The 21,383-nt window shown below is 42.6% G+C and overlaps 1 protein-coding gene across 2 annotated transcripts in view; it reads right to left on the minus strand.

The window, feature by feature from the left end:
• Positions 1 to 5,974: 5,974 nt before the first annotated feature.
• The window catches only part of PDCD10 (programmed cell death 10), a 58,241-nt gene continuing 42,832 nt past the window's right edge, over positions 5,975 to 21,383 (minus strand). For both annotated transcript variants that reach the window (XM_088452364.1, XM_088452365.1), the window contains 5 exons: positions 14,652 to 14,769; positions 14,378 to 14,504; positions 10,052 to 10,130; positions 7,113 to 7,195; positions 5,975 to 6,466 (listed from right to left, as the gene is read on the minus strand). In XM_088452364.1, coding sequence (XP_088308490.1) covers positions 6,385 to 6,466; positions 7,113 to 7,195; positions 10,052 to 10,130; positions 14,378 to 14,504; positions 14,652 to 14,769 — 489 coding nt within the window. In that variant the 3' untranslated portion in view covers positions 5,975 to 6,384. The remainder of the gene's footprint in view (positions 6,467 to 7,112; positions 7,196 to 10,051; positions 10,131 to 14,377; positions 14,505 to 14,651; positions 14,770 to 21,383) is intronic.

The raw sequence follows: 21,383 nt of genomic DNA on the forward strand, positions 1-21,383 counted from the left end.
TAAGCGCTTTGTATACAGCTTGCATTTCCAGAATGATTATGGGCAAATTACTTTCCTGATTTATCCATCTTCCCTAAAAGGTGTGATGACATGTCACTGACCCCCATCCGTTAAGACTGGCGTCCGTGGTGAGACACACCCAGTTTGGAGTCCAGAATGATGATCCTTTTGTAACCACCACAAGAGAGAAAGATGAACATCCGGAGTGAGAAGGATCCTCTGGGACTTTATTAGACGATACTGTCTGTTCCAACAGGAGAGAATCAATTTCTGCAGAGGCCTGGAGTGGAACTGAGAATATTCTTGGTGATAAACAGAGGGGCCGATGATAGAATCCCAGTTCCATGTAGCGACACAGGAACTGGGATTATTACCCCCCCCCCGCCTGCAGCAGGGAGTGAATAGCTTCCGGAAGGGCCAAGGCCTTGAAGATGGTTTTGTAAATCAATCGGAGTTTGCGCCAATATCAGGTCGTCCAGATATGGTAGTATTTTGACTGCCTGAGATAGGCAGTCATGACTGCCATTATTTTGGTAAATAACCGGGGAGCCATAGATGGCCAAAGGGTAGTGCCTGAATTTGGTAACGTTGCTGAAGGACAGCAAACAGTAAAAATTGTTGGTGGGATGGAGTAAAAAGGAACATGCAGATGCGCATCCTGAATGTCCAGGGAAACCATATAATCCCCAGGCTCCATTGTCAAAATAATTGGCCAGAGACTTTCCATATGCAAAACTTGGGTACATGGATAAACCTGTTGAGAGTTTTTAGATTTGGAATAGGGCAATGAGCCCAATTCAGTTTCTGAACCAAGAATAGATTGCAATAACCACCCCTTCCTTCCCTTCAGGAACCAGGATTATTACCCCGACCTGCAGCAGAGAGTGAATGGCTTCCTGAAGGGCCAAGGCCTTTACGGCATCTGATGGAGGATCTATGCAAAAAAGCTTCTGGGGAGGATGCCTCCTGAAAGTGAGGGCATACCCCGAGAGACCACTTCTTGGACCCCAACATCTGTTGTTATCGGACACCAGTAATCCGCAAACTGAAGTCAGCCTCCCATCCTGGGATCCCCCAGGAGGAGGCCCGCCCATCAGGCCGAGGGTTTGTCGTCCGATTTAGAAGCTTGACGTCTTGCCGGTCCAGACCTCTTAGTTTGTCGCCTTGTTGTCGTGAGAAAACTAGACTGCTTAGAGGAAGACTGTTCCCTTGCTCGTCCCCGAGTCGGAAGGACCGAAAAGAAACCTGCTTAGACTTTATTGTAGCCATAGATGGCAGACCTGCTGACTTTGAAGCCGCCAGAGTAGTTATTATTTTATCTAACTCTACTCCAAAAATTTACCTTTCCATAGAAAGGTAAGACTTCCAGAGCCTTCTTTGAACCTGTATCAGCTTTCCAGGATCTTAACAAAGGGCCCTGCGTGCCACTATTGAATCTACTGAGGCCTTAGAAGCTAAAATTCCAGCATCTACTGCAGCTCCTCCCAAATAGGAAGCTACTTCTCATGTGAGAGATATACACTGCATCCAGAAAGTATTTACAGCGCTTCACTTTTTTCCACACAGCCTTATTCCAAAATGGAATAAATTCATTTTGTCCCCATAATGAGGTGTAAAAAGTTTTTTTGAGATTTTTGCAAATTTAATTTAAAAAAACAAAACAAAAACAACTAAGAACATGTACATAAGTATTCACAGCCTTTGCCATGAAGCTCAAAATTGAGCTCAGGTGCATCCTGTTTCCACTGATCATCCTTGAGATGTTCCTACAGCTTAATTGGAGTCCACCTGTGGTAAATTCAGTTGATTGGACATTATTTTGAAAGGCATACACCTATCTATATAAGGTCCCACATTTGACAATGCATGTCAGAGCACAAACCCAAGCATGAAGTCCAATGAATTGTCTATAGACCTCCGAGACAGGATTGTCTCGAAGCACAAATCTGGGGTAGGGTACAGAAAAATATCTGCTGCTTTGTAGGTCCCAATGAGCACAGTGGCCTCCATCATCCATAAATGGAAGAAGTTCGGAACCACCAGGACTCTTCCTAGAGTTGGCCAGCAGTCTAAACTGAGCGATCGGTGGAGAAGGCCCTAGTCAGGGAGATGACCAAGAACCCGATGGTCACTTTGTCAGAACTACAGCATTCCTCTGTGGAGAGACGAGAACCTTCCAGAAGGACAACCATCTCTGCAGCAATCCACCAATCACGCCTGTACGGTAGAGTGGCCACTCCTTAGTAAAAAGCACATGGCAGCCCGCATGGAGTTTTCCAAAATGCACCTGAAGGACTCTCGGACCATGAGAAACAAAAATTCTCTGATCTGATGAGATGAGATTGAAATCTTTGGCGTGAGGAACCCAGGCACCGCTCATCACCAGGCCAAAACCATCCGTACAGTGAAGCATGGTGGTGGCAGCATCATGCTGTGGGAATGTTTTTCAGCTGCAGGAACTCCGAGACTAGTCAGGATTGAGGGAAAGAAGAATGCAGCAATGTACAGAGATATCCTGGATGAAAACCTGCTCCAGAGCGCTCTTGACCTCAGACTGGGGCGACGCTTCATCTTTCAGCAGAACAACTACCGTAAGCGCACAGCCAAGGTATCAAAAGGAGTGGCTTCAGGACAACTCTGTGAATGTCCTTGAGTGGCAAAGCCAGAGCCCAGACTTGAACCCGATTGAACATCTCTGGAGAGATCTGAAAATGGCTGTGCACCGACTCTTCCCATCCAACCTGATGGAGCTTGAGAGGTGCTGCAAAGAGGAATGGGCGAAACTGCCCAAAGATAGCTGTGCCTAGCTTGTGGCATCATATTCAAAAAGACTTGAGGCTGTAATTGCTGCCAAAGGTGCAATAACAAGTATTGAGCAAAGGCTGTGAATACTTATGTACATGTGATTTCTTAGGTTTTTTTTTTTATTAAATTTGCAAAAATCTAAAAAACAAAAAAAACTTTTTACACGTTGTCATTATGGGGTATTGTGTGTAGAATTTTGAGGACAAAAATTTATTTATTCCATTTTGGAATAAGGCTGTAACATAACCAAATGTGGAAAAAGTGAAGCAGTGTGAATACTTTCCGGATGCACTGTACATAATCTATGCTCTGGTAGAGAATCCTACAATGCCCCCATCCATTCTTCAACAGCTTTGGCTACCCAGGATCCAGGCATAGCTGGACGAATAACCGCTCCAGATGATGAAAATATTGTCTTAAGACATGCTTAAATTTTTCTATTTGTGGAATCCTTCAGAGAGGATGCTGAATGAATAGGCAATGTAGCATTTCTGATTAAATGCGCATCCACAGTAGGGGGGTACCTCCCACTTCGTACATACAGAAGCTGGGAATGGATACAACGATGTTATTCGTTTATTCACATAAAAACATTTGCCAGGGTTACCCCATGCATCTTCCATAAGCTCAGCGAGCTGTTCAGATATAGGAAACTCTGTTTTGGCCACCTTACGGCAGTGTTTAAACACTGGAGCCTTCTTACGATGAACTGGTTCATCATCCTGAATATCTAGGATTGATTCAACCACCCTCACCAAAGAAGGATCATCCACTGTGGACGGATGGTCCTCTTCCCCCGAGCTAGACCCAGGATAGGAACCCTGTGCATCATCCGATTCCTCGGATGATGCGCCTGTATCCATATGTTGATCAGACTGATAAAAAGATAACTTGCGCTTAGGCGCCTTAGTAACTACTGGTCTGCTTTCAACATTAGATGGTGCCATACTCAGACTAGAATGGCCATAAACATCCTCCCAGGAAGGATGCATAGGATGTGCAAACATGGCATGCTGTGGACACCCCATCCAAGGAGGCAGTGCGGCAGCGCTCATCCAATTTTATTTTTTCTTTCAGTTTACAACCAGATCTTCTCCTGTATGTAGCAGGTCATTTATTTCTGGTGTAGCTAGCCTATGCTCAGCCTGCAGCATAGGATAGTGTTGTTAGGGTAGATGAGAAGGTAAACCCCTGAATGACAGAACAAAAAAGTCACTACCTGACATACCTAGGTTTTGGAGGGGATGCAGTCAGGAAGCAGACGGACGAAATGCCGACCGATGGGTTCCCGATTGTCAAATCCCGGCAAGGTACTAATGACAGGCGTCAAAATCCTGACACCTGTCATTAGACCTACGCTGGGAGCCTGACACCCGGCATACTGAACGAAGGTAGCCCGAGCACGGACAGCCGGGGGGGGGGGGTCAGGTTTTAGGAGTCCCGGAAGGGACTTAGGGTTAGCCCCCCACCCAAGAGGATTAGGTTTAGGCTACGGAAGGGGGAGGTTAGGGTTAGACCCCCTCCCCCCCGGGAGACTTAGGTTTAGGCACTAGGGAGGGAGGTTAGGGTTAGTAAATTCTTACCTTTGGAGCTGTTGGGATCGTCACTGCTGCCGGTTTTATTTCCGGCGGTATTTCCCTTTAGGAGACACGAAAAAGCTTTATTTCTAGCTACAGTTTAAGGACTTCCAGAGAGTGTTAAAGGATAAACCATTTATATTGGGAGAAGAGTAGCTCTCTAGAGTGGGCACTGAATATATGCCTTGATGATGTAATGAAAGGAGCTGGGCTTGCTCTGGTATACAGAAATAAAATAGTAGGCAATTAGGGGAGACAGATCTTCATCCCCTCTAGCATGATACCTGTAGCTCTGGTGGTACCCTTGTTTGCAAGTGGGGAGTTCTCTTTCAAACTGTGTGGCCCCTTATTGTCTGATGATCACTGCAGAAAAATACAGAAGTCCTGGGGAGGATCTTACCTCATCCTGGCTACAATAAATTCAGGTACATACTTGTTTTACAGAGTGGAATTCCCTGCCCCATGTGGCACATTAGTAGTTATTGTCTGACAACAGTACCAAACACTACATTTTCCAGTGATCATTGGGAAGGAGGGGTATTGTGAGAACACATGAATTGTATGCTCTCTCTAATGCCTGCATGTACAGCAGCACCCTTGCATGAAAGAGGTGAGGTCCCTACTTCAAACAATGTACCCCTTTGGTAGTTAAGGTCTGGTCACCATACCATGACACCAAACACTATACAAAAGTTACGTTTCATAGAGCTATGGGAGGGATTCTAATTACCAGACCACCACATGGGTGATATAATGTAGTAGGTTTTTCAGTATCCACAGCAGCCATTACAACGGGATGCAAAAAGCAAATCACAGGGTGTGGGAAATAAGTATAATTATATGCAGCATCTAGGTGGCTTAGCATTTGTAAGTGGCTGTGTGGAGAACAATGTCTCCCAAACAGAGAGCCAGAGAATAGAACATCCGACTGATACAGACTTGAGAAGGTACAGACATCCAGAGACCCCAGCCTTATACTCCCAAGAAATTGCCACCAATTAGGTTGAGTGTCTCTGCAAGAGAACAGAAAATACAGTATTAGTAGCTTCTAGTCAGGCTGCATGTTGAACAATTACCTATATACCCATCAGGTATGAAGTGCCATGAATCCATTGTAATGGCTGCTATGATATTGAAGAGATACAGCATTCATAAAGAGATCTGCTCACAACTGAAGCACAAATGAGAATATCTATGGGTAGTTTGCTTGATCTCCTATGCACCGTGGCCACATATGAAAACCGCCATTTCATATGCAGAAAATCCACTTGTCACATGCTGGTTAAGCTTTGCTCATTTGTATCAAATCACAGAGGCAGATTATACGTAGGACGCGGTCCTGCGATGTGCGCCTGAGCACATTTTTGGGTAATTACCGTAGGAACCTGTTGCTTGTTCGCGCCTCAATAAGCTGCTTGGAGAGACGAGCAAATTATTCATGCCTGGCTAACAGACGTAACCTTGTGGCTAATTAAATCTCCTCAGTGTACAAACTCAGACAGTAGGAAAATGAACTGACCCATAAAAGTCACCCGTACCTAGTGTATCAATATGTAAAAATAACACACACACTCAAACAGCAAAACAGAATAGAGTTTAAACAGATGTAAACTATTTATTGAATATTTGCCACCAAATATTGTTAAATACATAATCTTGCAGCTTTTTCGGTTTCAAGTTAAAATGTCAAACAGAACACCAATATTTACAATTCTTATAAGGAATGTTATATAATGACACATTAAGGCGTAAATTCTTTTGGCTTATAATTCTTAAAAGAATGATAATAGCAAAAAGTGATGCAAAATCTTCATTGTGAGATTATGATAAACTACAATAAATCTTACAAAAATATGGTGTAAGATGGCAATAATCCCATTTAACATCCTGCTTTTATGTCCCTCTTGCGGAACTGATAATTTATACAGTCAAAACTTAATTTACATAATAAAAGTAGCTCTGTCCACCACTGAAAATTACAGCTCTCAGTCATTTACACTTTTCAGGCCACAGTTTTGAAGGTCTGGAGTATCAAGTTGGTTTGATGAATTAGGCGGTTGGCACTTATAAATACGTTTAATGCCCTGCAAAAGAAGAAAAAAAAAAAGAAAAATGAAAAGTAATGAAAACAACAAAATGTAAAAAAAACAAAAAAAAAAAACAAACCCCAGACATTTACACCAACCAGCCACTCAATATGTCTGGGCTGACATCACAACTGGCCAGGCAATTAAATTTGGCGTTCAGGCGTACACACCCACCGACCCGCTACAGATAAATCGTAGGATGTACACAGCTTTAGGCATGCTGGCTTCTATAATGTCAACGGATGTCTCCCTTTGAGGAATGTGTACGTGTAGGATACATTGAGTAGATAGTCTTTACCATGTGTGGAGGTATAAACAAATTAAATGGCATATTCTGTAAAATACAATGGGGAATATTTACCAAACCTTCTATAAAGAAGTGGTGGTGTTGCCCATAGCAACGTAACAGAATCCAGCCATCATTTATCTAGTGCACTGTTACATAGGTATGTTGGTACTTGGATTTGAGGTTAGGAATAATGTCAGGCATTAGGGGCACATGCAAAGAATATATTTCTGCCAATGTGGAATTGTAGTAGATGTAGTTTCCAGAATTTCATTATGAGGCGTTCAAAACCTGACCTACTAAGTACAAACAACATTACAATAGAGAAGACATTGGTTTATAGACTCAGGTACTCACTTTCCATCTTTAAAATAAGTTTTCAGAGTATCGCTAAAACTTTTAGAGTATTTTACAAATTCTTTCTTTTGGTGCTCAAGTGCCTGTGAAAACAGAATATTACAAACAATGAAGCCTCCAAACCCACCTTATTGACAAGTAGCCTTTTAATCCTATTTCATAAATGGTTACATATTCTCTGCATGTAGCAATGGTACAACAGTAGAGCTGTAGCAACAAAGAACACTGCTATTGTGAATACAACATTAGGAGACTTAGCACATTGTGGAAACGTCAGGCTTTATAGAATGCAAATGTTTAATACTGAACTTGTATCATAAAAACAATGCATGACTATTCTGGGAGGGCGTAGAGGGTATCTGGGTGGGAAGCTTTACTACTGGGCTTCTCACCTGGTACAGGTTGTGGCTACTTTTATTCCTCCTAATGCCACAGGCTGGGTGGTTATTGAAACCAAATATTTAGCTCTGACTTACCTTTCCTCCATGCGGTTACTTCATAGACCTAGGAAATACATCAACCTTGCTTTGTTACCCAGTCTCCAGACCACAAATTAGGGCCTATTTATCAAAACATATTTGCAGGAAATTCCACGAAAACAGTGGTTTTCAGGGGAATACCCGCAGATATCAAGGATCCCTTGAAAGTATGAAGGATGATAGGCTGTGAAGCTGTCAGAATTACCATGCTCCAAGTGGCATTAACCTATAGTAACCTATGGGCTACTATTTAGCATATATTCCAGGGAGAGGGCGAATGAGAATTTCTTACTTCCGTGAATAGCAGCGATAAGAAATTCTAATTATCTGATTTGAAACCAGATATTTAGTAAATATGCCCCTTATAGTATCGGATATCTGCACACTCAAGTTTGAACTCTCACCCAATACATCTTTATGGAGCAACTCACTGTTTTCTCCAGGCTGTAAACAATATTCTACATGCTGGTTCAAGGCAGGAATCACATTTTATTGCTCACCTCTGAAACAAGTCTTCACATCTGATCCCACTTGACTTGCTTTTCCCTCATTACACCCAAGACCATCTAAATAATTTGAATCTGAAATTTAGATGGTCTTGGGTGTAATGAGGGAAAAGCAATTTTGGATACAGTCAAGTGGGAGAAGATGTGATCTGTTTCAGAGTGCAGCTCTTTAGTCCTTTTGAAAAAACTTCTCTCCATCACTCCCTTAAACGTGGCAAGTTTTCCTCAGTCTATACCAGTGGTTCTCAAACACAGTCCTCAGGACCTCACACAGGTCATGTTTTCCATGTCACCCAGCAGATGCACAGGGGTATTCCTTACTCACTGACATTTTAAAATATCCACAGGTGGAGATAAATTATTTCACTTGGGAATTTGTGAGGAGACCTGGAAAACATGCACTGTTTTGGGGTCCTGAGGACCAAGTTTGAGAACATGTGGTCTATACAATAGGCTGTTATGCTGCTCTTCTGATTCCCACTATGGATATGAGCTGGAGTGGGACCTCTGCCCTCTCTCCGCGAAGGAGATACGGAACAGTATCCTGCTCCTCTAGCTCCACGCTTATCAAGGAAACCACTGCTAAAATGTACTATCGCTGGTATGATACCCAAGATGGCCTAAGCAAAAAGTTTCCATCAGTAAGCCAGACCTGCTGATGGGGATGCAGCCACAGAAGAAGTTTTATAATATTTGGTGGACCTCCTCTAAGAGGTCTCTATTTTGGGACAAGTCCCATAGACTTCTATACTCCATGATGGAATGAGTATTTCTCATCCTCCCCATAACCTATAAAGGCGCTCCACAAAATTGGTATTCCATGACCTAGCAGCACTCAAAGCTATGTTTGGTTGAGTCGCAATAGAAGCAAACAGAACCCCCCCCCCCATTCAGCAGTTAAGAACTATGGGAGAGGTCTAGCAAATCTTGTAGAGAGATACAGTACCAACCAATCTACTGTCAAGTTAAAAAATGAGCCGATTGGTTAGTGCTTTATCTCTCTCCACGGCTTAGTACATAGACCCCTCAGCCTGTAAAGTGACAGTTACAAGCGGATTAGTTGGTACTTTAGCTCTCTCCCAGCTTTAATACATTGCCTACTGTATCTGACATGTCACATGCATGAGAAGATTACCTACTACCTTCATGATATATCAGACCTCATCTGGTGCAAGCATCCCGACTCTATGGAGAGTCTTATAGCCCACCCACTAAAACCCATTTCCCTTTGCAGTCCCAGACCTTATACCTCCTGTTTTGTCCACATCTCTGGATTTAATTTATTGGAACGGGTTGGGTTCAGGACGCCAACAGTGAGAAAACAGATAGCAGCATCGACAGAACTTTGTAAGTGTTATAACCCTTAACCTAACCTACCTTTCCCGCAGTGTAACCGTAACCCGCCCCCTAGTGCCTCATACACACTTAATATCGCACATGGAGCATATCGTTAAGTTTTTCCCCTGCACTGTCAGGCTCAATGTCCTTAACGAAATTGCGCACACACACTGAACGATATCGTTTACAATATCGTTGACAGCACCCTCCCTCATCCCCAAACTTGCAGAACCTGACAATATTGTGAGGTTGCCCTGCAAGAACGGGCGATGAAAGACAGTCAAAGATCCGCTGGAGCGCGCATCATTAACGATATCTTGCACACACACTGGATGATAATGAACGTGATGAATAATATTGTTGAATTTATCATCTAGCGTGTATGCGGCTTAAGTATGGGAAATAACACTGGTGGGAGGGATCAAAGATCAGACCAACTGATATTACATGCCAACTTGATGACATTTTTATCAGCAATTTCATTTATATTTTCTGTCATTTTCATGTCAAATACTTTTACATTTTGTAGCTATTACTTGTGTGCTTTTCTACATAAAAAGATTTACATTTTTTTGCAAGAGCACTATGGCTGAAGGTCAGCAAGGAGTTTACTTACCCTACGGTTCTGGTACTGATACTTTTTGAAGACATTGTTGACTGTGTCAAGAAGTTCCTTTATTGCACTAGCGATGTCTCTGTGTAAAAGATTAATCTATTTTATTTCCAACATACTTTCACTTTTCTGCATTGCCTATGAAAATTTACAATGAAAAGCTATACAAATATTGTTGATTTAAAGACACCATAGAGGGGAAAACAAAGCCTACGTACAATGTAGACACTATAAAGGCAGGCATGAAAACCAAGTGTAGGGAGTGTTCTGCTCATGCTCGAAAGCTTACACACTAGTGGGTAAAGGTCACAAAACAAAACAGAAAAAGGAGCGAGTGTGGCTTTGAACAGATGTTAAGGTGCATTACTGTGGGTAGTTTAGGTGGGAGTAGGGTCAGTGCTAATAAAGAGATTGGTGTTCAGGCAGAATTTAAAGATTCAAAGGCTGAGAGACTGAGTAAGGGAATACCAAAAGCAGGTAGAGGTCACGGCCAAAAGTTTTGAGAATGACACAAGTATTGGTTTTCATAAAGTTTGCTACTTCAGTGGTTTTAGACCTTTTTGTCAGATGTTACTATGATATGAAATGCTTGTAGTTTTACTTCAGTATAAGTGTCAAAGGCGTTTATTGACAATTACATTAAGTTTATGCAAAGAGCCAATATTTTCAGTGTTGGCCCTCCTTTTTCAAGACCTCTGCAATTCAACTTCTGGGCCACATATTCACTAGTAGCTGCTCATTCTTGCCTAATCAATGCTTGGCGTTTTTGTCAGAATTTGTGGGTTTTTGTTGGTCTACCCACCTCTTGGGGGATTGTCCAGAAGTTCTCAATGGGATTAAGGTCTGGGGAGTTTCCAGGCCATGGACTCAAAATTTCTATGTTTTTATTCCCCGAGCCACTTAGTTATCACTTTTGCCTTATGGCAAGGTGCGCCATCATGCTGGAAAAGGCATTGTTCACCACCAAACTGTTCTTGGATGGTTGGGAGAAGTTGCTCTTGGAGGATGTTTTGATAACATCCTTTATTCATGGCTGTGTTCATAGGCAAAATTGAGATTGATCCCACTCCCTTGGCAACCCCACACATGAATGGTCTCAGGATGCTTTAGTGTTGGCATGACACAGGACGAAGACTTTAAGGATGGCCTGGTGTCAAGAAGGGCAGCAAATAAGCCACTTCTCTCCAGGAAAAACATCAGGGACAGACTAATATTCTTCATAAGGTACAGGGGATTGGACTGCTGTGAGGACTGAGGTAAAGTTATTTTCTCTGATGAATCCCCTTTCAGATGGTTTGGGGCATCTGGAAAAACGCTTGTCCGGATAAGGAAAGGTGAGCACTACCATCAGTCCTGTGTCTTGCCAAGGGAGTGGGATCACTCACAATTTTGCCTAAGAACACAGCCATGAATAAAGAATGGTACCGAAACATCCTCCAAGAGCAACTTCTCCCAACCATCCCAGAACAGTTTGGTGACTAACAATGCCTTTTCCAACATGATGGAGCACCTTGCCATAAGGCAAAAGTGACAACTAAGTGGATCCATGGCCAGGATACTCCCCAGACCTTAATCCCATTGAGAACTTCTGGGCAATCCTCAAGAGGTGGGTGGACAAGCAAAAACCCACAAATTCTGACAAACTCCAAGCATTGATTAAGCAAGAATGGGCGGCCATCAGTCAGTATGCAGCCCAGAAGTTGATTGACAGCATGCCAGGGCGAATTGCAGAGGTCTTGAAAAAGAAGGGTCAACACAGCAAATATTGACTCTGAATAAACTTAATGTAATTGTCAATAAAAGCCTTTGACACTTATGAAATGAGGGTAATTTTACTTCAGTACACCAAGTAACATCTGACAAAAAGGTCTAAATACACAGAAGCAGCAAACTTTGTGAAAACCAACAATTGTGTAATTCTCAAAACTTTTGGCCATAGCTACAGACAAGGTAGCCCTACAATTTGGCATTTATGAAGGGTTGTTTTTGTTAGCCAAGAGTGCTCATGTTGAACTGTATCCTGGGGACTCTGGGAACCAGTTTAGGGATTTGCAGAGCTGTGAGGTAGGACAGCGAGGTATGCAAGACAGATTACATCAGGAATAGATAGGTGAGGGGGAAGAGAATGCAGGAGCAGTTTTGGTTACACCTAAGGAAAGGGCATATTCTAGCAACATTTAGAAGGTGAAGACCAGAAAACCAACAATTACACTTGCACAAAACAAAATGCTGATATTTGTCCATATGCAGACTTGCACGCATCTATGCAACCACACAATATAGTACAGAGTGGCATAAATCTGTGGAGTAGAGGCAGCTTAACTGTCTTCAGTTTAGAGGTGGCACTGTACAAGAATGAGAAAAGGAGTTTACCAAAAGGAGTATAGTGAGAAAAGCAGAGAGCTTTGTGAGATCCCAATAGATGGAGAGAAAGGAGGTGAGAATGTACTGGAGGTAAGGACACTAAAGTAGTGAATTGATAGATAAGGAGTGAGGCAAAAGATATTGGTGTCGACCAGTAATGTCAAAAGCAACAGAGTGGTTAACCAACACTAGTATGGAGAGGTGACCTTAGACTTCGATGTAACTGACTGCACTTAGTGGATGTAGGGGTGGGAAGAGTGAGAAGAGAACATCATTTGGAGACAAAGGAGAGAAGAGAATTAGTACAGACAAGAAATGTTCTTGGTGAAATAAGCGTACTGTTCCAAGGAGGAAGGAAATGTGCTAATGTGCTTACAGTGTAGGAGAGGGTGCACAGTCAAGGAGCATATTGTAGGGGGGAGTGGAGAGTAGTGCAGACAATCTTCTGTTTCTGGGGGAAAATAAATGAAGTAGGGATGTGCAGGCTCGGTTCTACTCGGTTCCGTTCGTTTTTTTTTCCCGAATCTTATTGGGTTTCAGCTGTCACGAGTTTTGGATAGCCAATAAGATTCGGTAAAAAAAACCGAACGGAACCGAGTAGAACCGAGCCTGCACATCCCTAAAATGAAGGCAGTTGGAATGTGTAGGTTCTGGAATGAGGGAATCTTGTTGAATGGTGAGGATTTTCTCTTTGCACTAGGTAGAAAACTCACAGGCTGTGAGAGGAAGAGGGATGTGTTGCAGGTGGCAAAAAGGCATCAGGTGTTTGAAAACAGCAAATATTAGAGAAGTAAAGCAGATTTGTTTGACAAGTGAAATGCAGGTGTTGTAAACTGATAATTAATAGGAGAGAAAAAACTGCTTTAGGGAGAGGGAGAGATTACCACCAGTAGGACTTGTCAAGTGTGGGAGGATTGTGCAGGTGGTGTATACATTTGGTGTCACGGCTGAGGAAACTGTACGTTATGGCTGAAGCCACATTGTCTATGGTTGAAATGAGTTTTCTTGTAGGAGCAGGCAGCCAGATCAGGGCAGGATAGGGTAGTTATGGGATAAAACAGCTGTCTTATGGTGCATACACACGATCAGATTTTTCCTTCAGATATGAACGATAACGATTTAAAAATCGTTCAGTCGTTCATATCTGAAGGAAAATCGTTCATATCTGACATGCCTGAACGATGGACGATCAACGATGCGCGTTCCCGTTTGTCAGATAACGATATCTGACATCTGATGGGTTTGCAGTCAGACTTGGACGATTCCATTCATTTTAATGCAGTCAAAAATCGTTCAAAACTTTGGTAAAATCGTTCATCTGACAAATCTGACAAATCTGACCGTGTGTATGCTCCATTAGAGATGAAGAGGTTCAGTGGGTTAAGGCTAAAGGAAAGGAGGTTGTGGTAAGAGAGCAGGGAGGAAAAATTGGAGAATCTAGTGATGGAGGTTAGGTTCTAGAATAGGGGTAGACAACCTGTGATACTCTAGCTGTTGTGGAACTATTCCCTGCCACAGTTTTGCTGTTCGGGCATGCTAAAACTGTGCAGGGCATTCTGGGATGTGTAGTTCGACAGCAGCTGGAGTGCCAGCAGTTGCCTACCACTATTGTAGAATGGTCTGCTAAGCGAGAATAAGCCACATAAAAGTTCAAAATCTAGTTTTTATTAGTATAGTTTAAGATAGATCTAGCTATCTTCACTACAGATACCAATTACAGAGAGTCTAATTATAATAGATAAAGCCATCTACTGTACAAAATAAAACATAAATGACTGCTTAAAACATATGATGCTCTAAGCATGCCTGCAAACAGATGAGACGTGGTATAGCCTACGAAGTTTGTAGGTCTTTTCAAAACTGAAAGTTTATTAGATGACGTTTAGGAAAAGACTTGGGAGTGCCGGGTCATGAAAGAACACAAGCTGTGCATAAGTCACCAACATATGACCGGCAAGCACTTACTTGATTGTCTGGAGGAATCTCACTCGATCATTGATTTCATCAGGTATCTTGCCAAGGATCTGTTTAAGTGCCCGTGCTTTTTCATTCAGCTCCTGGAACTCTGGCTCAGGCCTTTCAATCATGTATTCTAGAGGCAGAAAGCAAACACCAAAAGGCATGTAGAGTTAATAATCACATTGGTCACATATAAATGGCAATAAAATGTAAGAAAGATACTACAAGAAGGACTCATCTGAAAAGTGTGAAAAATCAGTCTATTCCCATTTCCACTCACCTTCCACATCATCAGCTGCCATACGTAAGAGGGATTCTGTAAAGTTCACTTCCACGCTCTTCTTTTCAAGGATTTTTGTAATTATATCTTGCGTGAGCCCTGGATTCTCTTTTTCTGCCTAGGTGAGAAGAAAACGCGATTGTGTACATATGAACATAAGATACCAGGCTTCTATAATTAATAATGGTTCTTTAAGCAAATAAAAATGACATTTTACTGGTTTGTATATATAGAACGCATTAGTAAAACGGTTTGTGTACACAAGTATCTTCACCATAGTCAAAGATCTCAACATGCAATGAAACAACTTTAAAAATGACAAACCATACAATGAATTACTCAGAATGCCATTTTGTCAGCTCTGCTTGGTATTTGATTTATGTACTGTGTTTAAAATGATGCACCATAGTTTAAAATTATTTTAGAGGTGCTCTCTTCTCCGCAGTTGCCATGGACACAGACCTGACAAGGAATCGAGGGGGGTGTCTCTTTTGGGCCAGTGTGGGTTATAAATTCTATTACTTCAGTTACAATGCCTCCATGATTTGCAAAGTATAGGGACACATAACACCGTTACAGCAACCAGTGTGTGTCACCCCTGAGCCCACGGCAAGATGATTTATGGGCTTGCATGCTGACCTTATTACCATTATTCCAGACTGTAGAATACTGTTCATTTAGTTGTTGTCTTGTTCATCTCAAGTGACAAACCTATGCTCAAGCTACAAATAGGACCGTTAGGTTACATAGCTTTTTTTTTGGATAGAAGAACATCCAGAAACTATTCCCATATACTGAAACATATGTCTAGTTAATGGTTTATTTGCAACAAGATTAATCAAAACCTCTGCTATACTATGAAAGTTGCAAGATGTGTGGAGTGGGGTCAGTAATACCAACATATTAATAAGAGTGTGATTCATTACATCTGCCAGCTTTAGAAGAACACGGCCTATCTGCCACATCTAAAACAGAGTGAGAGTCACCTTGGCATACAGAGGTAGATATGCCCCGTGGGTGGCACAGGACTGCTTTAATTACATTTGCATTTCATCTGCCTGATTAGTGCTCTGACAAGGGAAGCTGGGAAATATTTCAGGCCTGACTTTTCAATAACAATCCTGTGCACAAACTGTATATGTAAAGGGGATGAATTAGGAGAACTTCTTCTAAAACAGCCATTACAAGTTTAAACTCTGCATAATGCATACCTTTAGGAAAACTACCATATAAACCAGACTGCTGTCCTGTGTCTAATAAAGCAGTGAGAAAAGCCGTGCCTAAATGGATATTTGTCTAGTATTAAAGAACACAGTTTACGTACACAAACAAAAGAGTGTCACTTTAATAAATATCTCGTAAAAGAACATTGTTCACAGTTTAAAGTCTTATCATTAATGAACTTTTCAGGCTTATAAACAACTTTATTTTTATTTAATTTTAGGATATAAAAAGGACAATGCCACAGGTTGTCAGCACAAAATGAATTTATTTATCGTTAAGGGTCTAGAAGAATTCATCTCTTTCACACATGTAGGTTGTGATGGACATAGGGACAATGGTGTCCTACAGTGGCAAAAAGGAGTGAGCATATGGGTGACAAAGCCTGTGGAAGGTAGTGTGGCTTCTATGTAAACCATAACTACAAGGTGAACTCTATAGCTGCATACACACACACAACGATTTTGTTATGAACGATTTTCTGTCAGATTATCTTTCAGATTTTTTAAAGTGTAATGAATGATTTTTATGAACTACAAACGATTTTTGCATATTCCCTTAATGAAAATCGTTCAGTTGACAAGTCTGACTGAACTACAAAAGTGAACGCGCATGAACGATAATCGTTCATCATTTGACTCAGAAAGTGAACGATTTTTTCAAACGATTATCGTTATACTATATCGTTTAACGATAATCATTAATAAAATCGTTGTGTGTGTATGCAGCTTATCAGTTATTTTTTTATTTTCCAGGCAAATTTATTTCCTTGTGTTGCTTTTAGATAGGACAACAGATTTACTGGGCAGATACTACTATATACAGTACACAGCCCAATGCTCATTTATTATTGTGTCCAAGCCAAGGGCAAGATAAAAATGTGCCTGAAAGATTAAACATGACTGAATATGGAGTTCACCTTTAAACCTATAGAAAGGACAAGAACATGGAAAAGTGCACTTTGGCAGGACGCCCAGATACTGTCCTTCCCTCAGTGGACAGGCCATAGTTATACTTCTATACGGAAAGGTGTCCACTACATCAGTGTGGTGCGTTTGGCTTTTTCCTTCAGTAACAGACTTACCGTATATGTACCTTACATTTTGGATGCCTATATCTGCTGGATTTACACAAACACTAATGATGGGTACAGCCTTGGCGATATATTGCTTGTTCTATCAATGAGCAATATATTGTGAGTGCTTTTGTGGGTGTGTACACCAGATATGTCTGTAACGAAGTTAACAGACATCTCATGACGGCTCTGCAGCACAGCCGATGCCAATATATATCTGAAAGCTATATTGGTGCATCTGCATGTGTGACTGCCCGTACAATGGCTGCAGGGGTTGCAGACATGGACATCTCAACTGGCTGGACAAATTTAAATAATCAGCCCAGTTGTGATGTTAGCCAAGGCATATCGAGCGACAGAGTTGTAAGCTATACACACTTACCAATCGGCTGCTCTGATAGCAGATCGATCTGTTGTCTAAGGGCCTGACTCAGAGAGGTTTGTTATGCTGATGATTAATGTACATCTCCGATGTTGCGGTGTCTGCGTAGTGTCTGTGCATGTGCAGTAAGGGTCCTGCAAACTCACTCGTAGACTCCCCCCTCCCCCCACACCCACCCAAGATGTGTGGAGGAGGGGGCATACCTGGTTACTGGTTCCAGAAACGGGGAGTGTCGCCCCCGTTTGGCGGGAGGGACGAGGCCAGGGTCTATGTTGGTGGATGCAGAACCTGGCCTCTTAAGTGACCAGCACCCGGCTGGAGCTGCAGGAAGCTTCTATCCCGCAGCTTGACCAAAGGAACAACTATCGGCCACAATGATGATCCCAGTCTGCTACGCAGGTCATAGTGCTAAGATTGCGAATGCAGCAAGGAGGTGTCTGACACCGCCTTCTTCATTTGTATCAGAGATGGACGGAATTGCACAGTCGCTTGTGTGCGGCTCTGCAAATCTCGGAATCAGGCCCTAAATAGCAATCAGTTTTCTAGTTACTGTGAACTAATTCCCATCCATATTCTGTCAGTGGTGTCAAAACTGGATTATTGGCTGAGACAAGATCAGTTTAAAATTGAAGCGTGCGCGACGCCATCTTGCAAATGGCAGCTAGACTCCATTTTAGAAACAAGAATCTGCAAGACGCCATTTTGTGACCAGCGTCACTTCAAGTTACAACTCAGGAGCTAAGAACAGATGGCAATGTTTTTGTTAATCTACCAAGGGCAACTGGAAAAACAGGCTTTCTGAGTAAAAGTAAATAGAATAGACAATGGGTATTTTTACATACAAATTGGGAATCCCTGGATGCAGACAAAGTATAGTTGTGGCAATTGTATATAATCCAGGCATTGATCTACACAATTGGATTTGTCTGAATCCTAAACAGGTCTTAGCCCCACACACAGACAGGATGGCCCCAACTTCACAGCTTGAGATGATAACACAGTTTCCTTTGAACACAGGAAAGGTGGGGGCCTGCTGACAGAGGGCATGTGGAACTATTTGGCTCAGCATGTCACACTGCTAAAGTGCACCCATCTTCATACACAAATTAATATGTCTTTATATCAAACCCCGAATACTCACACATTACATATTCACACACAAGGTTTAATAAGCTTTAAAGTGTATGATTTAAGTTGGTTCAGTTAGTTTAAATGCTGAGAAATAAAGATATTTGATAACTAAGGTATTATACATGCTAAACAAGTCGTGTTTGGAGTTGTACTGATGCATACTCTTTTTACAGTATTCCGGTGTTATCGGTGGGGAGATCGCATCATGCATTCTCGAGTTATGGATTGCAGAGCCTACAAGCAACAAAATGTATATTTTAGGAACAGCTGTTAGGATGTTGCAGGGGGCGTGAAGAGGAAGATAACCAGCTGTTAGAGGCAGGGAGAGTCTATTTGAACTAGCCTGTTAAATGTGCTGTAACAGATGCTTCTCCCCTGGGAACCAATGACACCAGCAACAAACTTCCCTATTGTCCTGTTTATTCTGGGGGGGTATAAATGTGTGCACGAACGCTTGTTCTCGGTCTTCGTGCTGAACGTTGTATGACTAGGGGTCTCTTGCTGATGCCTATCTCCGGGTCCGAAAGCGCCTGCGTATGTATACTGTACTTGGGTCTGTATAATTTTCCTTTTGCACCTAAATTGTGTCTTGATCAATTGCGTGTAACTGTCTGAACTTTTACCTGAATAACACTTGTGCTTTGGAACCACAGATTCCACGTCTAAGTCTTTATTTATGGTATGACTGCGTACGCAAATTAGCGTCATCCTTAGAGGTTTATAGGAAGGGTTTTAGAAGGTACAGGCAGGGGTATAGAGAGTTTAATTTTAATATTAACAGTGGGCTTAGGCTATGTATGGCCTGCAATGTCTGGGAGTCATACATACATACATACATACATAGTGTCTAGCAAATGTATTCACCCCCTTTGCATTTTTCATGTTTTGTTGCCTCACAACCTGGAATTAAAATGGATTGTTTGAAGGTATGCATCATTTCATTCACAGAACATGCCTACAACTGTGAAGTTGTGTTTTTTTTATATTGTGAATAAAACAACATTTAGGACAACATAACAGAAAACTTCAGCGTGCATAACTATCCACCCCCCTAAAGTCAGTACTTTGTAGAGCCACCTTTTGTGGCAATTACAGCTGCAAGTCGCTTTGGATAAGTCTCTATGAGCTTGCAACATCTTGCCCCTGGGATTTTTGCCCATTCCTCAAGGCAAAACTGCTCCAGCTCCTTCATGTTGGATGGTTTCCGCTTGTGAACAGCAATCTTCAAGTCTGACCACAGATTCTCAATTGGATTGAGATCTGGGCTTTGACTAGGCCATTCCAACACTTTTAAATGTTTCCCCTTAAACCACTCGAGTGTTGCTTTAGCAGTATGCTTCGGGTCATTGTCCTGCTGGAAGGTGAACCTCCGTCCCAGTCTCAAATCACAGGCAGACTGAACCAGGTTTTGCTATCCCTGAATTTAGCACCATCCATCTTTCCCTCGACTCAAATCAGTTTCCCAGTCCCTGCTGCTGAAAAACATCCCCACAGCATGATGCTGCCACCACCATGTTTCACTGTGGGGATGGTGTTCTTGGGGTGATGGGATGCGTTGGGTTTGCGCCAGATATACAGTTTTCCTTGGTGGCCGAAAAGTTACATTTTAGTCTCATCTGACCAGTGCACCTTCCTCCATGCATTTGGGGACTTGCCCACATGCCTTTTGGCAAACTCAAATCGTGTCTTCTAATTTTTTCACTAAGTAATGGCTTTTTTCTGGCCACTCTTCCATAAAGCCGAGCTTCATGGAGTGTACGGCTTATTGTGGTCACATGCACAGATAATATGAGATATGGTAAGAACTTACCCTTGTTATCTCTATTTCTACGAAGTCCATAGGGTTCCACAGGATACCTTGGGGGTATAGGTGTGACGTCAGTCGCTGGGCACCATAGAGTTAAGCTTTTCAGCCTCCCAGGATGCACTAGGGTCCCCCTCCTATACCCCGCCCCCGAGCCAAGGCACCTCAGTTAGTTATCAAGCCATAGGCCGGAGGAGGAGAAGGAAGAGAGAGAACAAAGATCTGGACACATACAAGAATCACATTCTCACCAGAGGGAGACGGAAAACCGGTGACCAGAGCAAAGCCCATCTGCAGCACAGGTGCGACAGGGCGGGAGTCCTGTGGAACCCTATGGACTTCGTAGAAATAGAGATAACAAGGGTAAGTTCTTACCATATCTCATATTTTCTACTTGAGGGTCCATAGGGTATCCACAGGATACCTTGGGGATGTCCCAAAGCAGTATCCTTTAAGGGTGGGGACGCTCCTGTGCAGAAAGGAGAATCCGCCGCCCGAAGGAAGCATCCTGAGAGGCGAAGGTGTCAAACCTGTAATACCTCACGAAGGTATGGACAGAGGACCACGTAGCAGCCTTGCAGATCTGAACTGCCGAGGCACCACGTCGAGCTGCCCACGAAGGACCCACAGACCTAGTGGAATGAGCCTTCAGAGAAGGAGGGACCGGTAGGCCTTCATGAAGATAAGCTTCAGAAATAGCCATACGGATCCAGGCTGCCAAAGTTTGCTTTGAAGCAGGCCAACCCTTTTTACGGAAGCCATAGAGGACAAACAAAGCGTCCGACTTCCTAAACGAAGAAGTGCGGTCAACATAAGTCCTTAAGGCCCGCACAACATCCAAAGAGGCCTCACCCACGGAAAGACCCGGTGAGTTAAAGGCCGGAACAACTATTTCCTCGTTAACATGAAACTGGGAAACAACTTTGGGAAGAAACTCGGGCCGAGTGCGGAGCATTGCCCTGTTCCCATGAAAAACCAAGAAAGGGGGTCTACAACAAAGAGCCCCTAACTCAAAAACACGTCTGGCCGAAGCAATAGCCAGAAGGAAAACAGTCTTAGCTGTTAGCCATTTAAGATCCACTGAGCCCAGTGGTTCAAACGGCGGTCCTTGGAGAGCCC

The sequence above is a fragment of the Taudactylus pleione genome, unplaced genomic scaffold (genome assembly GCF_031769625.1).
Source record: "Taudactylus pleione unplaced genomic scaffold, aTauple2 ptg000037l, whole genome shotgun sequence".
Classification (NCBI taxonomy): Eukaryota; Metazoa; Chordata; class Amphibia; order Anura; family Myobatrachidae; genus Taudactylus; species Taudactylus pleione.